This window comes from Podarcis bocagei (assembly GCF_964188305.1).
Source record: "Podarcis bocagei genome assembly, chromosome: 5".
Lineage (NCBI taxonomy): Eukaryota > Metazoa > Chordata > Lepidosauria > Squamata > Lacertidae > Podarcis > Podarcis bocagei.
In genome coordinates, this window is record NC_138129.1 from 49,643,306 (window position 1) to 49,665,124 (window position 21,819).

Consider the following 21,819-nt stretch of genomic DNA (forward strand, 5'->3'; position numbering starts at 1 on the left):
AGTTCAGTTCCCCACATTTCCACATCAGTCTGCAAATTTATATTTTAAAAGTCCTCATGAAAATTCATCAGCATTGTGTTACGAATTTCTCCTGTGAATTTTCTATGCAGGTTTATCTAAAAAAACACATTCCTGCAAATCCATTTTCCCCAATAGAATTCATTTTTTATGTTATTTAATTAATATATGCATTTTTATGCACACTTCACGCTAGTGTGTGCATTTCTGTATACATTTCTTGGCTGAAGAACCGTGTTGCGAAATTTGGAAAGATTTCAACGGATCACTGCATTTCTCCCCACAGAGAGTGTGATTTAGGTAGATTCACCTTTCAATGCAGACTGAATGGAATGTCTCCCCCATGGGTGACAGCAACAAGTGCCTTCTTTTGTTTTATTTTTTTGTTTAGGTTCTTTAAAAAAAAAACTCCCACAAAACACTTTACGATAGAGACAGTATAAACAGAATTTTTTTTAATGGTTAAGAATAAACAATACAATAAAAGCAATGTCATTTTAAATAGACCAGCAGAAATCAGTCTTCTGAAACAGGAAGGTTTTCAGAGCATGCCTAGAAACTGTATCCGAGTGAGCTTGCCTACGCTGCTGAGCTTCCTTTCATTTTTATTTCTTCTGTTCAGTTGAAGGTGGATGAGTTTGAATCAAATGTCAATGAGATCAAGGACCCTTATCCCTCCGCTGACTTCCCAGGTAAGGAAGGTTTGTCTCTTTCATTCCTACCACAGGAATGAAGAGAATTCTGGGCTGAACTGACTTAATGCTGTGTTGGGATGTTGAGGTAAAGGTAAAGGGACCCCTGACCATTAGGTTCAGTCATGACCGACTCTGGGGTTGCGGTGCTCATCTCGCTTTATTGGCTGAGGCAGCTGGCATACAGCTTCCGGGTCATGTGGCCAGCATTACCAAGCCACTTCTGGCGAACCAGAGCAGCGCACGGAAACGCCGTTTACCTTCCCACCGGAGCAGTACCTATTTATCTACTTGCACTTTGACGTGCTTTTGAACTGCTAGGTTGGCAGGAGCAGGGACCGAGCAACGGGAGCTCACCCCGTCGCGGGGATTCGAACCGCCGACCTTCTGACTGGCAAGTCCTAGGCTCTGTGGTTTAACCCACAGCGCCATCCGCGCCCCTTAGGGATGTTGAGATACTCTGATGCTTATATTTCGGCTTAAAAGCAAGCCTAGAAATGAGTGAACCTTTTGGCTGCGCATGTAGCGCCTCTGCATGAAGCTTTTCAGTGACCGACTGTGTGCCCTGCAGGTGACGATGAAGAAGATGAGCCTGAAATTCCACTGAGTCCTCGACCACGTCCTCTGGCAGAGCTGCAGTTGAAGGAGAAGGCAGTGCCCATGCCCGAAGCCAGCTCATTCTTCATCTTTAGCCCAACCAACAAGTAGGCCTTACTCCTTCCTCTCTCTCTCTTACCTAGGCACACGACAGAAACTGATTAGGTTTCTGATCTGGCTAGGAATTCAGATATGAAGACGATTTAACTGGGAATATTTGCCACCAGGCACAAATTCCTTCCTGGCCAGGCTTGCTTAACCTCGGCAAAGACATCAGTATAGGCAGATGCCTTCAATTCAGACTATCCTCTTGGTCTTCAGACTTTCCTTGAATGGTTATTAAACTAGCACCACAGCTGTAAAAACGCTGCAGTTTGGCAGTGAAAGGACCATAAAGTAGTAATTCCTTTAGTAATGTTATAGACTAGGTTGTCCAAGAACCCACATAAACACAGGCTCAATTCATTCAACAATTCTGCTCTACAAATTGGTAGAGTGCCCACATTCCAAATGTACTCTGAGGGGGATAGAAACATCACATGTGCACTTTCTGCCAGCACATTGATGAACAGTATAATTCCCCATTGGGTGCCCTTTGTACTATGAACTCTTTTGCTTAAGCAGAATATGACCTTCCCTTTCTTTCCCTAAATTGTCCTCTTCAGGATCCGTGTACTGTGCCACCGGATTGTGAATGCCACCTGGTTCACCAACTTCATCCTCCTCTTCATTCTTCTCAGCAGCGTCTCACTGGCAGCTGAGGATCCATTACGGGCCGAGTCCTTCAGGAATAAGGTGACTAGATAGGCTTCCTTGAGCTACTGGCAAGGTACCAGTGGGTGGTCCAGAGTGACTTACGAAAGCCCTGCATCCATTGTAATTGCCTCTTGGTGAAAACTACTTGGTATGAAATTGAAACAACATGCAAAAGGCAACAACAGGAAGCTGTAGATGAAAATAAGTGACTGGTTTTCATGCATAAATCGCAGAAAGCCAAAGAGTGTCATTCTGACCCAAAGTCTTTATTAAAAAGTCATCTCTTCATGAAACTCAATAAGGATAGAGCCAATCATATCATACAACCAATAAGAAGCAATTATTTTAAAAGCAGAAGATAATGGGCAACTAGTAAAAAGTTAAAAGTATTCATGGCTAAATGTATTTGCAAACTAAAATAATATGTAGAGGAAAAACAGGTTTTCTTGGGGATAACCAAAAACATTTCTGCAATCATTTGTTTTTAGAAATCAGTGTACTGTTCATGCTGGTTTAGCTGGGACTACCTGGAGACTGCAAAATGAGCTTGAAGAAATAGGAGATTCTGTTAATCAATATTCAGATAATATTTCTTCTATAGTTCTCATTCCAGAACCCAGCAAATTTGCTAAAAGACATGTTTGTGTATATAGCAATTGAGTTGCACTGACAAAAATAGCATCCTGTTTCTTTGCTTGTTTTTATCTCCAGATTCTAGGATATTTTGACATTGGCTTCACTTCTGTGTTCACAGTGGAAATTGTTCTAAAGGTGAGTCACACTTAGAGATGTTGTGGAATTCCAATGGAATCATAAAACGGGACTGGAAATCGCCAATGTTTACTTATTCATCTTTTTTCCATTGTGCTGATTTGGCAATCTGAATAGTTAACCACCTGTACAGATAGCAGGCATCAAATTCAAGCTTGCCAACTCTGTGCTTATAATGAAGTGCTCGTTCTCAGACAACTGCTTCATCCTGAACACAGCAGTCAACACCCACAGATCCAATGATTTACAGAATTAGGCTGCTGAGAGAAGTATTCTCAACGTAATACAAAAACTGGGCCTAACTGAGTCTTCCTGCTCCCCACAGATGACTACTTATGGTGCTATCCTACACAAGGGATCCTTCTGCCGCAACTATTTCAACATCCTGGACTTGCTCGTTGTGGCTGTCTCTCTTATCTCCATGGGATTTGAGTAAGCATTGTGATGGAAGAACAGGCCTGGGTTTCATCGATCTGTGGTAGGGCCAACTCTGAGGGAAGTAGGATAGGGGTTAACATTCTCCTTGTGTCTTTGGCAGCAACTGTGGGATATGAGGGATGTATCTGTGTGACCATAGAGTAGTAAGAAACACCCTGAAATATAAGGGAAAACATTGTAATGAGGAGCTGACCGTCTCTCAGACCCTGAAAATTAGGAGCTCCATGAAGAGTGGTGAGCTCTGCTCCCAAAGCAACAAATATTCACAGCCATCATTATCAGTCAACATACTGAGGCCTCATCCACACTATACATTTGCATTGATTTTATACCATTTTAACTGTTTTCTCCAAAGATTCCTGCAGACTGCAGTTTCTTGAGAGTACTGGGAATTGTTAAGAGATTTCTATCCCCCTCACAGAGCTACAATCCCCAGAGTTCCCCAGAAAAAGGGATTGGCTGTTAAACCAGTTTAGGTTTGTGGTGTGGGTGTGCTCTGAGAGTCAAACAGTTATCCTTCACCCCACTGCACCGGTATGAGAAGTGGAGGTACAATCAGCTCCTGTAGTTTGATCCTACTGACTGGGTTGTGAAAGTCTTAGTTGCTGCAAAGGTCTGCCTTTTTCCTCCGATGGTCCCCTCACCCTTGTTCAAAGGCTCTTTGGTTCTGTAATTTTACTGTGGCTGGTTGTACCAACTAGAGTTGGGAGTAAAGTGAGGAAATTTGGGACGGTGTACAAGCATACAGTTATTTCCTGCTGTTTTCATGGGGGAATCATGGGAGAACAGAAGCACACATGTGCGGAAGGGGTGGGGGAGTAGTGACATCGCCCAGTGATTTTTGTTGTTGTGTCACTCCACACTCACAGATGTGAATTAAATTTAGCGTACATCTATCAAAAAGCCATCGTTCCATAACACAAGAGGTACTGCATTGTGAAAGGAATGTTAGAAAATGGTTCAGAAGTGCTAGCATTATAATCAGGAAAACTAGGGCAATGCAGTATTCCGCATGTCTGAATGCACCCTGCAGTGGTTTTGCCTTCTGAAGAATTCTCTGAAGCAAGGCAGTCCTACAGCATTCTCTGGTTCGCAGTCCCAACCATGGAATGCCCCATTCAATCACTAGATATAATCAAAAGGCCATAGTCATTCTTTGTAGGCAGGGCAGAATCCATGTAACATAAGCACAATAAGGGTTCCCACTGTAATATTTTCCTCATTTTCTGCCACAGGTCCAGTGCCATCTCAGTAGTGAAAATCCTCAGGGTGCTCAGAGTACTGCGACCACTGAGAGCCATTAACAGAGCAAAGGGGCTGAAGGTGAGTGGGGTTGTAGGAATGTTTTCCTCTTCTGGATAACCCAGAAATCAGGGATATTAAGGGAAATGTGACGACCTCTCTAAGCCAGCAGCATGCATTGAAATGTATGCATGAACCAGGCAAAGCAATCTCTACTCATATTTTGCTGGACCTCAGTTATTCAGAAAAATCACAGTGAGCAATGGACAAATAAAATCTAACCAACCTCTCTCTCTTTCTCTCTCTAGCATGTAGTACAGTGCGTTTTTGTGGCTATCAAGACCATCGGCAACATTGTGCTTGTCAGTGCCTTGCTACAGTTCATGTTTGCCTGCATTGGGGTGCAGCTCTTCAAGGTGACAGTCTTTCCTAGATAGAATGAACTTCCACACTGTTTGAGTCCATGAGTTTGTAAAAGCTTGTTTATATAAACAAGGATAGCTTGCTGCCAGAGATAATCAATTCAGGGCCACTATACTGAATTAACCATTCTCATTTGTCTCGCCTGGCCCAATACCTTCCGTTTGGTCTGGTCACCCTCAGGTCCTTCTGCGATGTGTAACCTTCCTTTAAAAAAGTATATTCAATCCCCCAAACCTACCCAAATGATGGTCTAAGTGTGTGACGTCACACACACACACACATGACGCACAACGGGCCCTCTCAATCTTGGGTGCAACATGGCGCCACTGCAGCCTGTCAATACATACCTCAAGGAAGCTAATAACATCACTGCAGTTTCCTCACAGTCAATGTGTAAGTCACTTGCAAAATCTTATTCCCTTTCAATACAACTCCCACATGGTTTGCCAGTCAGCAATGGGAAACTGTCATGAATTACTGTCTCCTCTCCTTCAACAGTAAAAACTGGGCCCAGGCTTTTGTGTAGCTGGAAACATTCACTTTTCAGTACTCTCAGGACTGTTGAGGCCATATTTGGGAAACAGCCAAATACCAACAATCCCTATAACTTTTGATCTCTGTTTTAAATGTAGGGGAAGTTCTTTAGCTGCACAGATTCAACCAAGATCACTGCAGAAGAATGCAGGTAAGCCTTGGTTATGCGTCATAGTCTTCTGCAACCTGGGACACGATAATTGTGACAGGAAGCTGTGGGCCAGAGTAGCTTTTGTGTTAACAGAGCAATAAAAGAAAAGAAAAACACCCCTATTGTGCCAGGATGGGGTCGGTGGGTGGGTGGTGTCCCTCCATCCAACCCTGCCAGCCTCTGCCAGTGTCCTTCTGCAGAGTGACTCCTCCGTTACTCTGCTGGTGCAGTAATCCATCATCCACTCACCAAATGTGTGAGCATACAGAAGTGCCACCAGTGGGTTCCCCAGCAGTGGCAGCCAGTGGCAAGCCCCAGACAGGATGTTCTAGGGCCAAGGAGGGGATGAGCCAGCCTGGGATTCATTGGATCAGTCTTACGCAACTTGAGCAAGTTCCTTTTTTGCTGTAGTGACTGCCGTTGAGTGACTATCTCAGCATTGGCGAAATGTTAGGCTACAATCCTTAACTCAGTGGAACTTGCTTCCAAGTAGACCTGCATAGAACTGTACTGTAGTCTAATACGAATTAACAGAAGGTGCAGGCTCCTTGTCTGTAACTAATATAACGTTTCTTGTCCCAGGGGATACTTCATCACATATGTCGATGCTGATCCAACACAGGTTGTGGAGGACGAGCGAATGTGGACACTCAATGAGTTCCACTTTGATAATGTATTGTCAGCCATGATGTCTCTCTTCACTGTTTCCACCTTTGAAGGATGGCCTAAGTGAGTTCAGAACCCAGCATGGGGCAAAGTGCAAGGTGGGCTGTTGGGAATTGTCAGAAGGATTAGCTGGTATGCTGCTACTGTTGCTAATTAGCTATACTGTGCAAGCAAAATAACACTGAAAGGGGAAGCTTTAATGCATATCGCTAACGATGTTATAGACACTATACGCAGAGAGCTACACCAGACATTCATGTAACCATGGCAATTGATGCAGTTACTGGATTTTTTAAAAAACATGTTTTCTCAGCAACAAAATATTGTGCTTTGAGAATCAGAAAGAATAATACATCAACAGTGCAATTTAAGGAAAAGTTGCCTGGAATCCACTCAGTAAAAGAGTTATAGCTCTACATTTATTTAGCTATACTGATTTTTTGGAAAACCCTTTGAGAGTGGGCCGCCCCTGTCAGAGGAGGCATGGATACCTAAGCTGATAACCCATCGAGCAAAGTCCTTTCATAGCCCACTTCCTCAAAGGTCTTTTGCCCAGGCCCATTAATCTTGACTGCTGTTCTAACTCTTCCAGGTTATTGTACAAAGCAATTGACACAAGCGCTGAGGACGTGGGCCCCATCTACAACTATCGCATGGGCGTTGCCATCTACTTCATCATCTATCTCATCCTCATAGCCTTTTTCATGATGAACATCTTTGTGGGTTTTATCATCGTAACCTTCCAGGAGCAGGGTGAAACAGAGTACAAAAACTGTGAGCTGGACAAGAACCAGGTATGGCACATAATGCTGAGATAATGAACAAGAGAACCTAAAGTATGGAAGGCACTGCCTAGCCCCATTCCCACCTTGTATTTCTTCTCGCTCCAGCGCCAGTGTGTGCAATATGCACTCAAAGCACGCCCTCTGAGATGCTACATTCCCAAGAACCCCTACCAGTACCAGATATGGTATATTGTGACCTGCTCCTACTTTGAGTACCTTATGTTCTTCCTGATCACATTGAACACCATCTGCTTGGGCATGCAGGTATGGATGAGTGGAACAGCTGCCCAGCTGTAGAATGGCAGCTGTAGTGATGATTGTGGGATCCTGAGTTGTGCCTGGAGAAGAAGAATTACAAAACAGTGCCCCTATAATGAGCACTTGCTGATCTGGTATTTAGAAATATGGGTGGGTCTTATTATCCATCAGTTGTACACTACACACAATGTAACTGAACTGGGCTGTTATTCCAGGGATTCCAATATAGAAATACAGTGGTACCTCGGTTTATGAGCTTAACCCGTTCCAGAAGTCCGTTCTTAAACCAAAACTGTTCTTAAACCGAGGCACTCTTTCCCTAATGAGGCCTACCAGTGCCCGTGCCCTCCCAATGTTCAGATTCCATTCTTAGACAGAGGTAAAGTTCACAAACCAGGACACTACTTCCGGTTTTGCAGTTCATAAACCGAATTGTTCGTATACAGGGCTGTTCTTAAACCAAGGTACCACTGTACAAGTGAGCAATGAGAGGCGTTGTTAGTACAGGTATGTTGGATAAGTGGGGCTTTACAACCATACAGCTCACTCATCAAGATGAGCTGTTCTCTACATGTGTATCTCTTTTACTTGGTATCTAGCAATCAATATGATTTCTCCCTTTGTCATAATATAGACTTCCTTTTGGTCTACAGGGCGTTGTTTCTAACTCTATTAATCATCTACTTTTAACCATCTTTACAGCATTATAATCAATCAGAGACAATGGACCATCTCTCAGATATCCTTAATGTGGTCTTCACCCTTCTCTTTACTGTGGAGATGATCCTTAAACTTATAGCCTTCAAGGCTAAGGTGAGTTTGGGATATGGACCTATAAGGCTCCTTGAGGGAAGTGGGTCTGTCATTTTGCTTAGAGCAGTGGTGGAAAGCTATGGCCCTCCATACATCTTTGGACTACAACTCCCATGAGCCTGAGCCAGCATAGTCATAGCCAGGGATGATGGGAGTTGTAGTCAAACTACATTTGGAGAGCCACAGGTTCCCCATATCTGGCTTAGAGTTACATGCCACACTTTAAGGGGGATACTGCTGGGGAGGAGGGAATGGTTGCATGTAAGTTTTTTTTAGTCCTAACAAGTCACACAAGTTTTGACATCAGTCCTTAGGTTGGGAAGGTGCCAGAAAGGTCCCGTCTTACTTCTTTGGAACCCACTTTCTTATTCCTTTCCCCCCAGGGCTACTTTGGGGACCCTTGGAATGTCTTTGATTTCCTTATAGTCGTTGGCAGCATCATTGATGTCATCCTGAGTCAGATTGATGTAAGTGAAAGGCTCCCAGCACTGGATGAGTGTGGGGGCTGGGAACACTTCAAACTGGGCAGCCATGAAAATGAAGAAGAGTAGAAAACTGTTCCTCATGCTATGTAGCAGCATCAGTCTCCCAACTTTTCCACAGTTGTGATTATTGCATGTCTAAACAGAATATCTGTTTCACAGAAGCTATTGTTTGACTTCAGTTTCCTTCTGGAGATAAGAGGGTTTATTGTCTTTAAGCTAAGGGAATGGTAGGCATCTCATAATCCACAAATGTGAATAAGCTCAGTGGATACTGTGAGTTTCAGGCATCAAGAAGTATTGTGAGGTGACCTTTCCTTGATCATAACTAGTGGACTGATGTGGCCCCATGCCCAGGAAACTTCACCTGCCCAGTAATTTCCGTGTTCTCTCTAAGCATATGTTCTTGGCAAGTAATATGTAGCTGGCAAATTTAGTATAAAGTCAACTTTGAGATGGTTTGCCTCATGGTACCTGCAGATCATTTCTGTTTTGCTGTCCATGGCAACCATGCTTCGAGTATTTGCTTATTATGTCTGCTTACAGTGTGACTATCTTCATGGCAACACTTGCATATATAAATTGTGCCTTCTATATATATGTGCATGCATGCTATCATACACACCAGAGTATATTGAAAATATACCATGGGTGGAATAGCACATGTGTACTCTGCATTGCGTATGAATTTAAAGAAAGGACAAGAGTAGATATTGCTGAGTTAAGAATGCATTTATGTGCCTTCATGTTCTCAGTGCACTGCTAATGCTACTATTTTCAGTTATCTATGGCTATAGAAACAGCTTTAGAGGGAGGTAGATCTAGAACAGCTTTCATCAATAGTGTACTTGCCTGATTCAGTATTACTAAGACCAAAACCATCATCTCCTTATTTTGAACATCGTCTTCCTTTAAATACTCCAATCCCTGGAAAAACCTGCTGTGTTTCTTTATAGCTCCAGCTTGCCTCTAGCCAGTGCTAGAGTATTAGGAAATGTCAGTGCAAATATCTACCTTGCTTGATGAGTTGTTTCCAAGCCAAAGTACAAAGAGTCACTCCAAGGATTTAGTTTTAAGATACAGCTGAACTTTTTGTTGTTCTCTTATTAGGCGAGCAGGGGATGGAAGGTACAGGTATCTTTGGGGACATGCAAGACTTTATCTACTAGATTTACATCCACCTCAATACTTGCTGAATATGCCCTGATTCATTAAATGGCCAAAAACCTCTGGTGAGAGATCTATATGCTAAGAAGTTAAGGTGAAAGGGGATCAAGTTCAATGGTATTTAGGAATTTAGTCTGAGTACTTGGGAACTGGTAAATATTCTGCTTCCCTTGCCTTTGCACCTGATGTTTGGTTCAGTACCAGAGGCAGAATGGCTCTGAGTTCATTCTTTCCAGGGTTCTTTGTCTGTCCCACTGGAATGCTGCTTCCCATTGAACAGCTGGGAACTGCAAGAAAGTGAGAGGGATAATGCTTGGAGCCCTAATTCTCCTAAAGTACTCTCTGTACACCCTGTGGTGCTGACTGGATCACATAGTCTGATTTTGATTCCACAGAAAGCAAAACCACCATTAGTGCTGCTGTTTCCCCCTTCCAGCACACTGTATCTTTGACTTATGAACCTAGCCTGGTCCTTTTCCATGTTTCCTGTCTTTCCTTCCTCCTTCCTCCCTCCTCCCTCCTAGTCCATTTGTTTCATTTATTTGTGTATTGATGTTTAATAAACTCCCTGCTAGGTGAGCTGTTTAGATGAGCTAATAATGCTCTTTTTATGGTCTTCTGTCCAAGAACAAACAACAGAAAGTATAATAAAGTGCCTCTAACATAATCTGTGGGCATTCCATAGAGATCCTATGTTGCTTTGCGCAAGATACAGCACTTTTCTCAGAGTTTCTGGCCAAGAAAATGCAAATAACCAATCAGAGCACAAATTCGACAAAGGCACACAACCATTTATTTGCTGCTGAAGTCAATATAACCATCTGCCGCAGGTATAGCACACAAGTCAGCCAGGATTTTAAAATGTCTGGCTATTAATCAGTTCTGTCTGAATACATTTAAAAATTAATTGTAACAAGCATTTGTGGATAAAATACTTCTCTTGGCATGAGCCATCTTGTTTAATTCTGTAAAAATCCATCTTCCCTGTTTCCCCTTGGGTTCTGCCCAGTCTTTGGATTATTTCAATGTGTGAAAGAAAGTGTCAATGTTTTCAGAAGAACTCAGCATGGTGGGAGGCACTCCAGGAGCCCCATCCTTCAAAGAGCTGATCATGAAATATCACCGTAGGAGCTCCTTGCAGGGAAAAGACATGTTAAGAAATCTAATCACTTATGGAAGAGTCTAATAGCACTTGAGCCCCCCCCCCCAATTTGAATTCTGGCTCATGAGTGGGTGATCATGACAGTGGGTGAATCTGAGTGTAGCTGGCCATGCATCATAGACTTCTGTAGGCTTCTAATCTAGGAATATCTGTGCCTTCAATGATGCTCCAGTAGGTTCCTTTGTCTAAGGCTTATTGTAGTATAGTGTTAGCTGGAACTTTCTTATCTAGGCTGCTTTTAAAAATCTGTTTCCAGTAGGACACTCTAGGCTCTGTTCAAGTCATTTGTAGTCCTCATTCCATGCATCAGTCTCTGCATCCTTTATCCTTTATCCCTTATTCCTTTCTGCCTGTCTTCTTCTTTGTTGGTCTCATAGGATCTCCCATCATGCCCTTCTATTGTTGTGGACCACCTTCTCTTCCTTCCTAAAAATGGCTCCTCTTCCTTCTCCTCCATCCCTTGTCCCTCTTTCTCTCTGTCTTTCACTTCTCTACTTTCCCACTACATTTGTAGGATTCCTCGGTTGATTCTTTCATTCTCTTAACAGATAATTCTTGCTTCCAGAGGTGGATTGTACTGCCTAAGCGGTGGCTGTAATGGCATTGTAAATATCAGCTGCATGAGCTTGTTGTGGAGAACCTTTTCTTTCATATATCCCTTTGTCCCTTCCTAGACCATTCCATATTGCTGTGCCCTGCTGTGTTAGTGTGGACTGCATGAGTCTTCAGAGATTCTGCCATCAAGGAGGAAAAGGGAGAGAAAGTTGTGAGCCTCAAGAGAAGACGATGCTGGTGGTGGGAGGGTGCTGGTTTTTATTTGCTCCCCTTTCACATGTTCAACAAATAGAGAAGCCTTTCTTTTGGCTTGTCACAAGAGGTTGGGGTAATACAACATTAGCAGTAATATATCACATTCTTATCACATTCTGTAGGTGCTGTACAGGCATTATTGCATAGAACTAACAGCTTCTAGCTTCTAACACTGCTTTAGTGGCATTTTTATGGTTGCACTAAAATAACAGTCCTGCAAAGCGCTGGCAGTGCAATTATCAGCTTTTGTTTCTGATGTACAGCAAGTGCATCACTGCACATCTAGATTACACTATAGCTTCCTTCCATTCCTGGTCCAGCTTGCCAACATGTTCTGTGCAGCTTCATTACAGAAGATACATCAAGATCTGAAGATTCTGTAGCCAACAGCCAGAAAACTGAAGTCTGAATGCAATAGTTACTTTTCTCAAAATGATGCTTTTACTACTCTGCAGAAGCACAAATCCACAGACAAGTTTTGCTTTGGCTGTGTGCTGTTGCACAACTGACCCAGGCAATCTGCTCTGCAAATACGCCATGGGACTGATTGTGCATTAAATATGCACTGAGTGCTCACTACTAGAACATTTGCACAGTGTTAGGATACGTCTGCACTACAAATCTAAACTAGTTTCCTGCCAGGGCTTCTCCCAAAATGAGCCTTCTATCATACCGGTACATCTGTGAAGGTTATTTTTTTATATCCAAAAATAGTTATAGTTCCTAAGATTCCTTGGGAGAGACCATGGCAGTTATGGCAGCTTTGATCCAGTTTGCCCTTGTAGCATAGGCGTGCCAATAAAATATATGATGGCACCAAATTATCCAATTCCCAACTCTGATTAAAAAGGTACAAACTGTGTCCTTTGACTGTTCCTCTCACTTCCTTCTTGTCATGCTGGACTCATGATTTTTGATGGTGCAGACTCATACTTAGTTTCAGTAAACCCAGCAGTCCAACAGTTCTACAGGTAACACGAAGTTAGCCCAGGGAGGGGTTGCTAGGCTTAGAACCAAGAGATCCATTAGAAGATTGAGGAACCTTTTAATGGCGGTGGCATGAAACTCCTTCCTGTATTCCAAACCTGAGTCAGCATGCAATGACCCCTGCAGTATTATCCAACCCCTTAGCTTAGCATGCTGTTGGCCCTGAGGTCCTTGTTTTACCTGCACTGAAATTATTGCTGTACTTATAACTTGGGATATATTTACAGACGAATCCGGTGATCCAGGGAGACGTCACAACACAAGTAAGTGTTGTTTGTTTACCTCTCTCTCTCTCTCTCTCTCTCTCTCTCTCTCTCTCTCTCTCTCTCTCTCTCACACACACACACACACACACACACACACACACACACATATATATATGCCATCCTTCAGCAGAGCTTCCAGAGTCATTTACAAAAACAAGAGAAACACAGAGAAATAGAACGTAACATGTTAAAAAAGAAAAATGCATTAAGGTATATTACAAAGCCTGGGAAAATAAAAATGGTTTTGTCAGGCAGCAAGAACAATAAATCTGCCTAGTGCCAACATTATTTTCTGGGGAGGGAATTCCATAAACTCCTGCCTTATCTCAGATGGCAGGGACAACTATAGAACAGCCTCAGGTTGTTTTGGGAGCAGGAAGTCCTTCAGGAACCTAACCTGTGTAGGCATTTTCCCTTAAACACCAGCACTTTGAAGAGTGATCAGAAATTGACTGAAAGCCAGTGTGAATTTATTTCAATATCATTGAGATATATCACCACCAACAACTGACTGGTCCTAGTCAACAGTCTGGAGACTGTGTTTTGAGCTAGCTGAAGTTTCCAAATAGTATTCAAAGGCAAAGCCAGGTACAACACATTACAGTAGTCAATCAGTCTGGGGGTTGTCAGTAGCCATGCTGAGACCACTTCTGTCAGCTCATACGTGGGGGCTGCTGGGCAGCAGTCTGTACAACAGCAAAATTCCCCATCTGTCCCTGGTGCCCAAACTGGTGGACACAGGAATTCAGCAGGGGGAAGTGAAGTAAAGGAAGACTGAATCCTTATAGGCCACAGTGATACTACCCACCATTTCCAGCCCTTGTCTATGTTGGTGGTGCACTGAGAACCCAGAAAGACATTGCTGATGAAAGTCAACACCTTGCAGCCTGACGTCCCAGGTCTCAGTAGTGCATACCAGGTTGGCCCCCTAATCCACAATTAAATTGTGTGGGGTTGCTGTCTTATTATGAGCATGCCTGATGAACACATCAGATCTACTCTTGAATGAAGTTTATCTCCTTCTACCTGCTTCATGCTTGTTCACTGCCCAAGGGATGTGCTCCTTCCACAGCAAGCCATAGATCCTGATGAGGGTGGCCGAATCTCTATCACTTTCTTCCGGCTTTTCCGTGTCCTACGGCTGGTAAAACTGCTGAGCCGATCAGAAGGCATTAGAAATCTACTATGGACCTTCATCAAGTCTTTCCAGGCAAGTGCATCACATTGGCTGAAAGGACGTGAGCTTGAAGAGTTCTAGAGGTTGGGTGAGGTTGGAGACAAGCATTATGATTCAACGCTTCCCATCTCATTTGAGGCTCATGACTTTGCACTGCAGTTTTGCGACCCTTGGGTTCTTCTCTCTTTTGTTCTGCAGGCACTGCCACATGTGGCCTTGCTGATTGTGATGTTGTTCTTTATCTATGCTGTGATTGGGATGCAGGTGAGGATATACACACACAAAAACTCTCTCAGTGGCAGTGTAAGCCAAGATCCCAGTTATAAACCATCCATGGTAATAAGGCCAGATATCATATTGTCATTCCATTCTATTCCTTGGAAGCTTTCCTCAGTCTCAGCTCCCCATTCTCCTCATCCCAATTGCTTGGGACACCATGTATCCTGCAGAGGTTTTGAAACAAGGTGTATCTCCCTGACATGGTGCCTGATCTGACCCATTAAATCATTATACCTTGCAGGTCTCATGTCCTTCTCTATTGACCTGCAAACAGAGATGTCACTCCAAAGGATGCCACAAGAATTTAGTTCCCGTGGGCTTTCAGTCTGGAGTTTTACAACCCAATCCTAGTCATATTTGCTCAGTAATAAGTCCCATGAGTTCTATGGGACTGACCACTGGTGTAAATGGCTTTAAACAGGGATTAATTAAATCAATGGAGAACAGATCTGTCCTCAGCTAATAGCTGAATGGAACCCCCAGGGTTAAAGGCAACTGGCCTTTAAATACCAGTTGCTGTGGGGAAAATGGCACAGAGAAGGGCTGTTCCCTTCATGTTGTCCTTGTAGGCTTCCAGAAACATCTTGTTGGCCATTATATGAAGCAGTGTTGGATTAGATGTTCCCTGGGCCTGATTCAGGAGAGCTCTTGCTATGTTTGTATGAGTTCAGTGTAACTTAATCTCTAGTAAGCTTGAGGTTTGCAACTGCAGTCACTTCACTTCCTTGGTGGGGTAGGGTGGGGGGGATGTCAGCAGTCAGAAAGACAGTAAACAACTAAAGTAGAAAGCAGCAATTGGTTAGATTCAGACTTAGATTGCACTCTTACACCACTTAAAGCACGGGTGTCAAACACAAGGCCCGCGGGCCGAATCCGGCCCGCCAGACCTCGTCATGTGGCCCGTGTAGCCACCACCGGCCGCCAGCCTTCACCTTTTATTCTCGCTTTTTTTTTTTACACAAGAAAGCCGCCTCCTCAGCGCATGCGCGGCAGCCTACAAGCCAGAGAACGTCTGCCCTCTAGCGGCGCCGGCCGTTCTACACAGGAAACCTCCACTTTACATGCATTCAGGAAACTTCCACTTGTTTTTATATTGAGCGCATATTGAGTCCTATAGATACAACCGGCCCTTTGAGGGTGACCAAACTGCTGATGCGGCCTCTGATGAATTTGAGTTTGACACCCCTGACTTAAAGAGTCATGACTTCTCCCAAAGAATCCTTGGAAATTTAGTTTTCTAAGAGTCTCCTAACAACTTTCAGGATCCTTAACAAACTTCAGTTCCCATGATTCTTTGGGAAAGGGGGGAGAGAGAGCCATGAATTTTAGAGTTGTATGAGATTGCTTTAAACTTTATACTGTGGATGTGAGCCAAGTCATGAGGAGACCCATTGAAATTGAGGGGACTTACGTTAGTCATGCCTAACTTGTTCAATTAATTTCAGTGAGTCTACTCTAAACATGGCTAAGACTATATCCAACCAAGTAGCAAGAAACAAAAGGAAACTGGTACAAAGAGAACAGGTTTTGGTACAAAAAGTGCAGGTTTATCACAGTGGCACTTTCTGATTTACAGATGTTTGGAAAAATTGCTCTGGTGGATGGAACCTATATAAATCGGAACAACAACTTTCAGACGTTCCCACAAGCAGTGCTGCTGCTATTCAGGTCAGTATCACTGTACATTTAAAGTGCATTCAATGCACACTTTCCCCTCAAAGAATCCTGGGAAATGTAGTTCCACCTCACAGAGCTGCCATTCCCAGGACCCTTAACAAACTACAGTTACCAGGATTTTGGGGGGAAAGCCTTGTTCTTTAAACACATGGCATGGATCTGTCCCGCCCATTCCCTGAGTTATGACCCTGGCACTTCCACAATACCTCCTCAGTCTAGTGATGGTCACTATTTTATTTATAAGCCACCTTGAGCCCCAGTTTTGGGGAAAGCCGGGCTATACACAATAACAACATGCCAGAATAGACCCTTAGTGTTAGGTGCACTCGTCATTTTAATTCTGGCAACTCAGAAATGAAAGTCCCACAAATGGAAACGAGGTAATGGTTGCAATTTTGCAGTACCCAGGATTAGAGTCCTAGAATGCTGGTCATTCCATATCCTCTAATCTAGAGAATACTTTCTGGAAAGGGGCCCCTGCCTCACTTTCTCACTTTCTCTAGGTGTGCAACTGGTGAGGCCTGGCAGGAGATCTTACTGGCTGCCAGCTATGGCAAGCAATGTGACCCTGAATCTGACTTTGCTCCTGGGGAAGAATATACTTGTGGCTCAGACTTTGCTTATTTCTACTTAGTCAGCTTCTACATGCTATGCGCATTCCTGGTAAGCTATTTCTGTTCTCTGATCTTGTGCTTATTTCCTAGTCAGTTAGCAGATACTTGTAGCATATGGATAAATATGGTACAGTAGCAATCATCATATCATCATTAAGGGGCGAACTAGACATGATCATGGGGGGGGGGGGATTGAAGGTGGTTTGATGGAGGGAATTGCTGCATGTGATGCATAACATCATCCTACCTTCACCTTTGGCCAAACAGGTTTTGCAAAACTGTGGGTCAAATCAGAAATTTGTGTGTATGTTGCAGGAGGCAATGATGTCTCCCAAACCATTTTCAGCTCACTTTTTAAAATACTCCCCTCTCTCCTTCAAAGACCTTGTAGCATTTCTTCAGCAGTAGTCTTGGCTTTACACATAGTTCAATTCATTCTTGCTGATGGAAGGGGACTCCAGAAATGGGGTTTAGGAGCTGCTGATCACCAGTCATAGCTCAGGGGCCAATCTGTGACCATCAAATCCACTCAAAGACTGCAAATTCAGGAATAATCAGAAAGCAGGTATCGTTGTGTTTGCTGTTGAAAGGCAATCAATGGCCATTATGGAGAGAGGGAAAGAGGGAATTTTGCTTGTGACTGAAATGCATTGAGCTAGGTTGATGCTCTCCTCCCTCCTTCCACCTGCGTTGCCAATATGAAGGAGTCTTTTACCTGCTTTATTTACCCCTATACCAAATTTCATCTGCTATACAGTGGTACTTCAGGTCACATATGCTTCAGGTTACATACGCTTCAGGTTATAGACTCCGCTAACCCAGAAATAGTGCTTCAGGTTAAGAACTTTGCTTCAGGATGAGAACAGAAATCGTGCAGCAGTGGCACAGCGGCAGCGGGAGCCCCCATTACGTAGCTAAAATGGTCTTCAGGTTAAGAACAGTTTCAGGTTAAGAACGGACCTCTGGAACGAATTAAGTACTTAACCCGAGGTACCACTGTAATTATTTAATAAGATTAAGGGAAGATTAGATTAACATTGCTTATTATTACTATATTTATTAAATGTAAATAATAAATAATAAACGTATAAAGCTGCCCATCAACAAACATTCCTTATTCAGCTTGCAGCAAATAAGCTACTGACATTTGTCATGCTGAGGAAACAGAAATGACTCTTCTCAAATCCCTGGCCTGGGCACGCATTAAATATTCTGTCTCATTTTAGTTTTCTCAGGTGGCCACAGTTCATATTAACACATAGCTATAAATGTGTAATGTAGCCCTGGAATTCTCTGCTTCCTTCTCTCATCAATTTTGCCTCTTAGGCACTGTGGCAGTGGCAGGTCAGTTCTGTTACATCCAAGGCTGAGAGCGGTGATCAATGTGGCAAGGGAATCATACGAATGATTTGTCACAATCACAAAGAGCAAGTCAATGTGTCACCACAAGCAGTCCAGTACAGTGGTGTGCTCAGTCATTGTTTATATTTCTGGAGCACGCTTGTATAAGGACCACTTTTCTCCTAACACACTAACCTGGTTGGCTGCCTGATGGACTTGCACATATGAACTGACCACTTAGGCTGTTTCTACACATGCACTTAAATCACATCTCTTCCTCACCGGCACCAAAAGGATCCTGGGAACAGTAGTTTCTTAAGGGTACTGGGAATTATAGCTCTGTGGGGGGGGGGGGTTTGAACCACTGTTCCAAGGATTCTGGGTAGAAGGGTGTATTCACAAGCCTAAGAATTGAACTAGCCAATGTTGCAGAATGCCTATGACATGCATTACCTTCCCAGACAAACTACGGTACCCCTTCGATTATACTTTATTTAGTTTTATATGGGTTGGTATACAGGCCTTCGGCCAACTTTATTCCAGTGGGCAGCTCAGAGGACCGTTATCCTCTGCTATCTAACACCTAAGCTGTGCCAATGTATATCTCCTTAGATTATCAACCTCTTTGTCGCTGTTATCATGGACAACTTTGACTACCTCACACGGGATTGGTCCATATTGGGTCCTCATCACCTGGATGAATTCAAAAAAATCTGGGCAGAATACGATCCTGAAGCCAAGTGAGAATCTATCAGTTATTACATTTGTAGTCACTGGATCTGTGGGACAACTAGACATGAAGTCTATCATGTAGTTTGACCTATTGTCAATTTTTTTTGTTTATGTTAAAATAATAATTAGCCAGTACATGCTTATGCCAGGGCCTTGATCAGAATCACACCCCATTTCTGCTATTCACAGTGAAAGGAAACCTTCCATTGATGCTCTACACCAGCTTTTTCTTTTTTTAATCAGCTGTGCGAAAACAGATTACTTGGCAAATGTCTTGTCTAATTTGGCTCTGAGTTTCTACTGGCACTGGAAAGAGAGCTCAATGTAACTTCCTAGAAATGTTGTGGGACGTCAATGCTTGGAAGGCATATGAGTATAAAGTCAGATGTGTGATAATAGAATGAGAAATATTGGTATGAGCTCTCTTTTCATTTATCAGATTGTTTCAGCCTTAATATAAAACCTTGATTTATTATACTGACTTGGAATCCCCATTAATTTATTAGAAGGTATGTTTCAAATAGGGACATCAGGGGCTTCTAGCTGTGGTCATTCTTGCCCAGGTAAAAGGGAACTCAGGATGCAAGGGAGAAACGTGCTAAGAGGAAGGCACGCTTGGCAAATCCACACCGTGATCAACTCCCACCCAGGAAACAATGTCCCCACTGTGGAAGGACATGTGAGTCCAGAATTAGCCTCCACAGTCACTTATGGGCTCATTGTTAAAGCCGTGTTTATGGAAGACGATCTTACTCGACTACGAGTGATTGCCAAAGAAGAAGAAGATATAGTATTTTGTTCCCAAATTATGGCAGGATAGAATTAGAATGGCTGATGCCTCTTGAGACACAGCAGGCTAGATCAGGTGTGAGAAAGGACTTTCCAAGTACTTAGAATGATTTATTTGCCTGGGCACGTGACTAACACCCACTGGTGAAATCTAGAATTGCTCTTTGCAGTGTAGGACAGAAATCCTTTAAATAAATAAAATGTGGTCAATATCACTTTTTTAAAAATACAGTTGTCTATTGTGAGAGCTTTTTATAAACCAGGAGACCCACTTTACAGATTGTGCTCACATAAGAATAATGCATAAACTGATATCTGTTTTTGCATTTCTTTATCATGGAGGTGTGCATACAGGAGGGAAATGGGATTCGTTATGGCTTCCCATTGCACCACCTATACATGTCATGGCGAACCTGTGTTTTATCACAGTGGCTCATCAGACTACATTGTTTCATATAGCACATTTGTATATCGTATGTGCAAAAGATTTCAGCCCATGTGGGTCCTCACCTATCCACAAAGCTGGAGGGCGTTGAGACCTTGCCCACCCACTCAACATTCCACATGGCGGGCTTCCTACTTCTTAGTGTGCTCTAAGGCAGAAAGTACCTGCCTCTTTCAAGAATACTTCAAAACATATATGTTTAATTGTATGCTCCATCACCATGTCAAGAAAATAAGCAGGTGCTGTGTGTGCATTCACTGGGATTAGAGAATGGTCCAACTAGACAATTGAATTGTGGTCACTTCAGCCCCCCGAGCTAGAAACTTGTGTGCCATTTTCTGCAACATAGCTGTCTCTTCCTCTTCCTCAGGGGCCGCATCAAACATCTAGATGTGGTGACTCTGTTGAGACGAATCCAGCCTCCCCTGGGCTTTGGGAAGTTTTGTCCACACCGTGTGGCTTGCAAGGTAGGAGTCTTGAGGAAATGTTTCTTTACCAGTCCTAACTAGGTCTGAGTTTGTGTCCTAGTCTCCACCCCCAGGCCCCTGTACAAAATTCAGTCCTTATTGTCTAGATATTTTTTTTAAGCTGAAGGAATGAAGAACTGGTGTTTTTAATGCTATCTGTCAAATGGAGGGTAGGACACTGACTCCCTGGGTATGGCCTGAAGGGCACACAAGACCTTTGTCTCACTGAAGTGAAGCAGATCTAGTCTGCTCAGTGTCTGGATGTCTTGGGTTCCAGGACTTAAGAAAGGTGGAATATAAATTTAAGAAAATGAATAATGGTAATCTACAGAAAAATAAATAAATAAATAAATAATTGTTTATATCCCACCCATCTGGCTGGGTTTCCCCAGACACTCTGGGCGGCTCCTAACAGAACACTAAAAACAGAATAAAACTTCAAACATTAAAAACTTGGGTTGCCTTCAGATGTCTTCTAAAAGTCAGATAGTTGTTTATTTCCTTGACATCTGATGGGAGGGCGTTCCACAGGGTGGGCACCACCACTGAGAAGGCCCTCTGCCTGGTTCCCTGTAACCTCTCTTCTCTCACTGAGGGAACCGCCAGAAGGCCCTCAGAGCTGGACCTCAGTGTCCGGGCTGAACGATGGGGGTGGAGACGCTCCTTCAGGTATGGGACATATGGGTGTGTTCCAAGTGTGTTTGTTTGTGAATGTAAATGATACCTTCAGTGCTATTTTTCTGGAAATTGGTGCCAGAACTCACCATGAACCCTTGTTCTCATATAATGGCAATGGCGTCCACCTGAGAGGTGCCAGAAGTGAGTTTCAGCATGCTCTGCCTGAAAAAAACCTGGGATATATTGTCTCTGACATGGTGTGTGTTTTGCAGCGCTTGGTGAGCATGAATATGCCCCTGAATAGTGATGGCACAGTCACTTTCAATGCAACACTCTTTGCTCTGGTGAGAACGGCTCTCAAGATCAAGACAGAAGGTGAGAGATGAAGTGTATCAATAGCTGCATCCATTCCTGAATAACTCCTCTGCACTCTCCCACAGCTGCCATTATTCATCTCACAAGTTCTGAAGAACATTAGTCACCTTATATGTCAGCAGAAGCTCTGCTGACCTCAAAATCCATTACTGCGTGATTACATAGGCCCAGCAGATGATGCCATGAATCAACAGTAACTAATGCCTTTCTGGTGCATTTAATCACAAGACCTCCAAGAGTCAGGTCTTCATCTGTTTTAAATTAGCATAAGTAGTTTCATCGTGGAG

At 43.3% G+C, this 21,819-nt stretch overlaps 1 protein-coding gene across 1 annotated transcript in view; it reads left to right on the forward strand.

Annotated features, from left to right (window-relative positions):
* CACNA1S (calcium voltage-gated channel subunit alpha1 S) overlaps positions 1-21,819 on the forward strand; it is a gene marked incomplete at its 3' end in the record, with an annotated part of 56,812 nt that overhangs the window by 23,689 nt on the left and 11,304 nt on the right. Inside the window, exons 16-37 of the mRNA XM_081195523.1 lie at positions 641-710; positions 1,282-1,414; positions 1,973-2,102; positions 2,775-2,834; positions 3,160-3,266; positions 4,508-4,595; positions 4,823-4,930; positions 5,570-5,622; positions 6,205-6,351; positions 6,881-7,082; positions 7,179-7,337; positions 8,034-8,144; positions 8,528-8,611; positions 11,504-11,560; positions 12,980-13,015; positions 14,091-14,228; positions 14,394-14,459; positions 16,051-16,142; positions 16,655-16,814; positions 18,719-18,846; positions 20,443-20,539; positions 21,430-21,532. Coding sequence (XP_081051649.1) covers positions 641-710; positions 1,282-1,414; positions 1,973-2,102; positions 2,775-2,834; positions 3,160-3,266; positions 4,508-4,595; positions 4,823-4,930; positions 5,570-5,622; positions 6,205-6,351; positions 6,881-7,082; positions 7,179-7,337; positions 8,034-8,144; positions 8,528-8,611; positions 11,504-11,560; positions 12,980-13,015; positions 14,091-14,228; positions 14,394-14,459; positions 16,051-16,142; positions 16,655-16,814; positions 18,719-18,846; positions 20,443-20,539; positions 21,430-21,532 — 2,329 coding nt within the window. The remainder of the gene's footprint in view (positions 1-640; positions 711-1,281; positions 1,415-1,972; positions 2,103-2,774; positions 2,835-3,159; positions 3,267-4,507; positions 4,596-4,822; positions 4,931-5,569; positions 5,623-6,204; positions 6,352-6,880; positions 7,083-7,178; positions 7,338-8,033; positions 8,145-8,527; positions 8,612-11,503; positions 11,561-12,979; positions 13,016-14,090; positions 14,229-14,393; positions 14,460-16,050; positions 16,143-16,654; positions 16,815-18,718; positions 18,847-20,442; positions 20,540-21,429; positions 21,533-21,819) is intronic.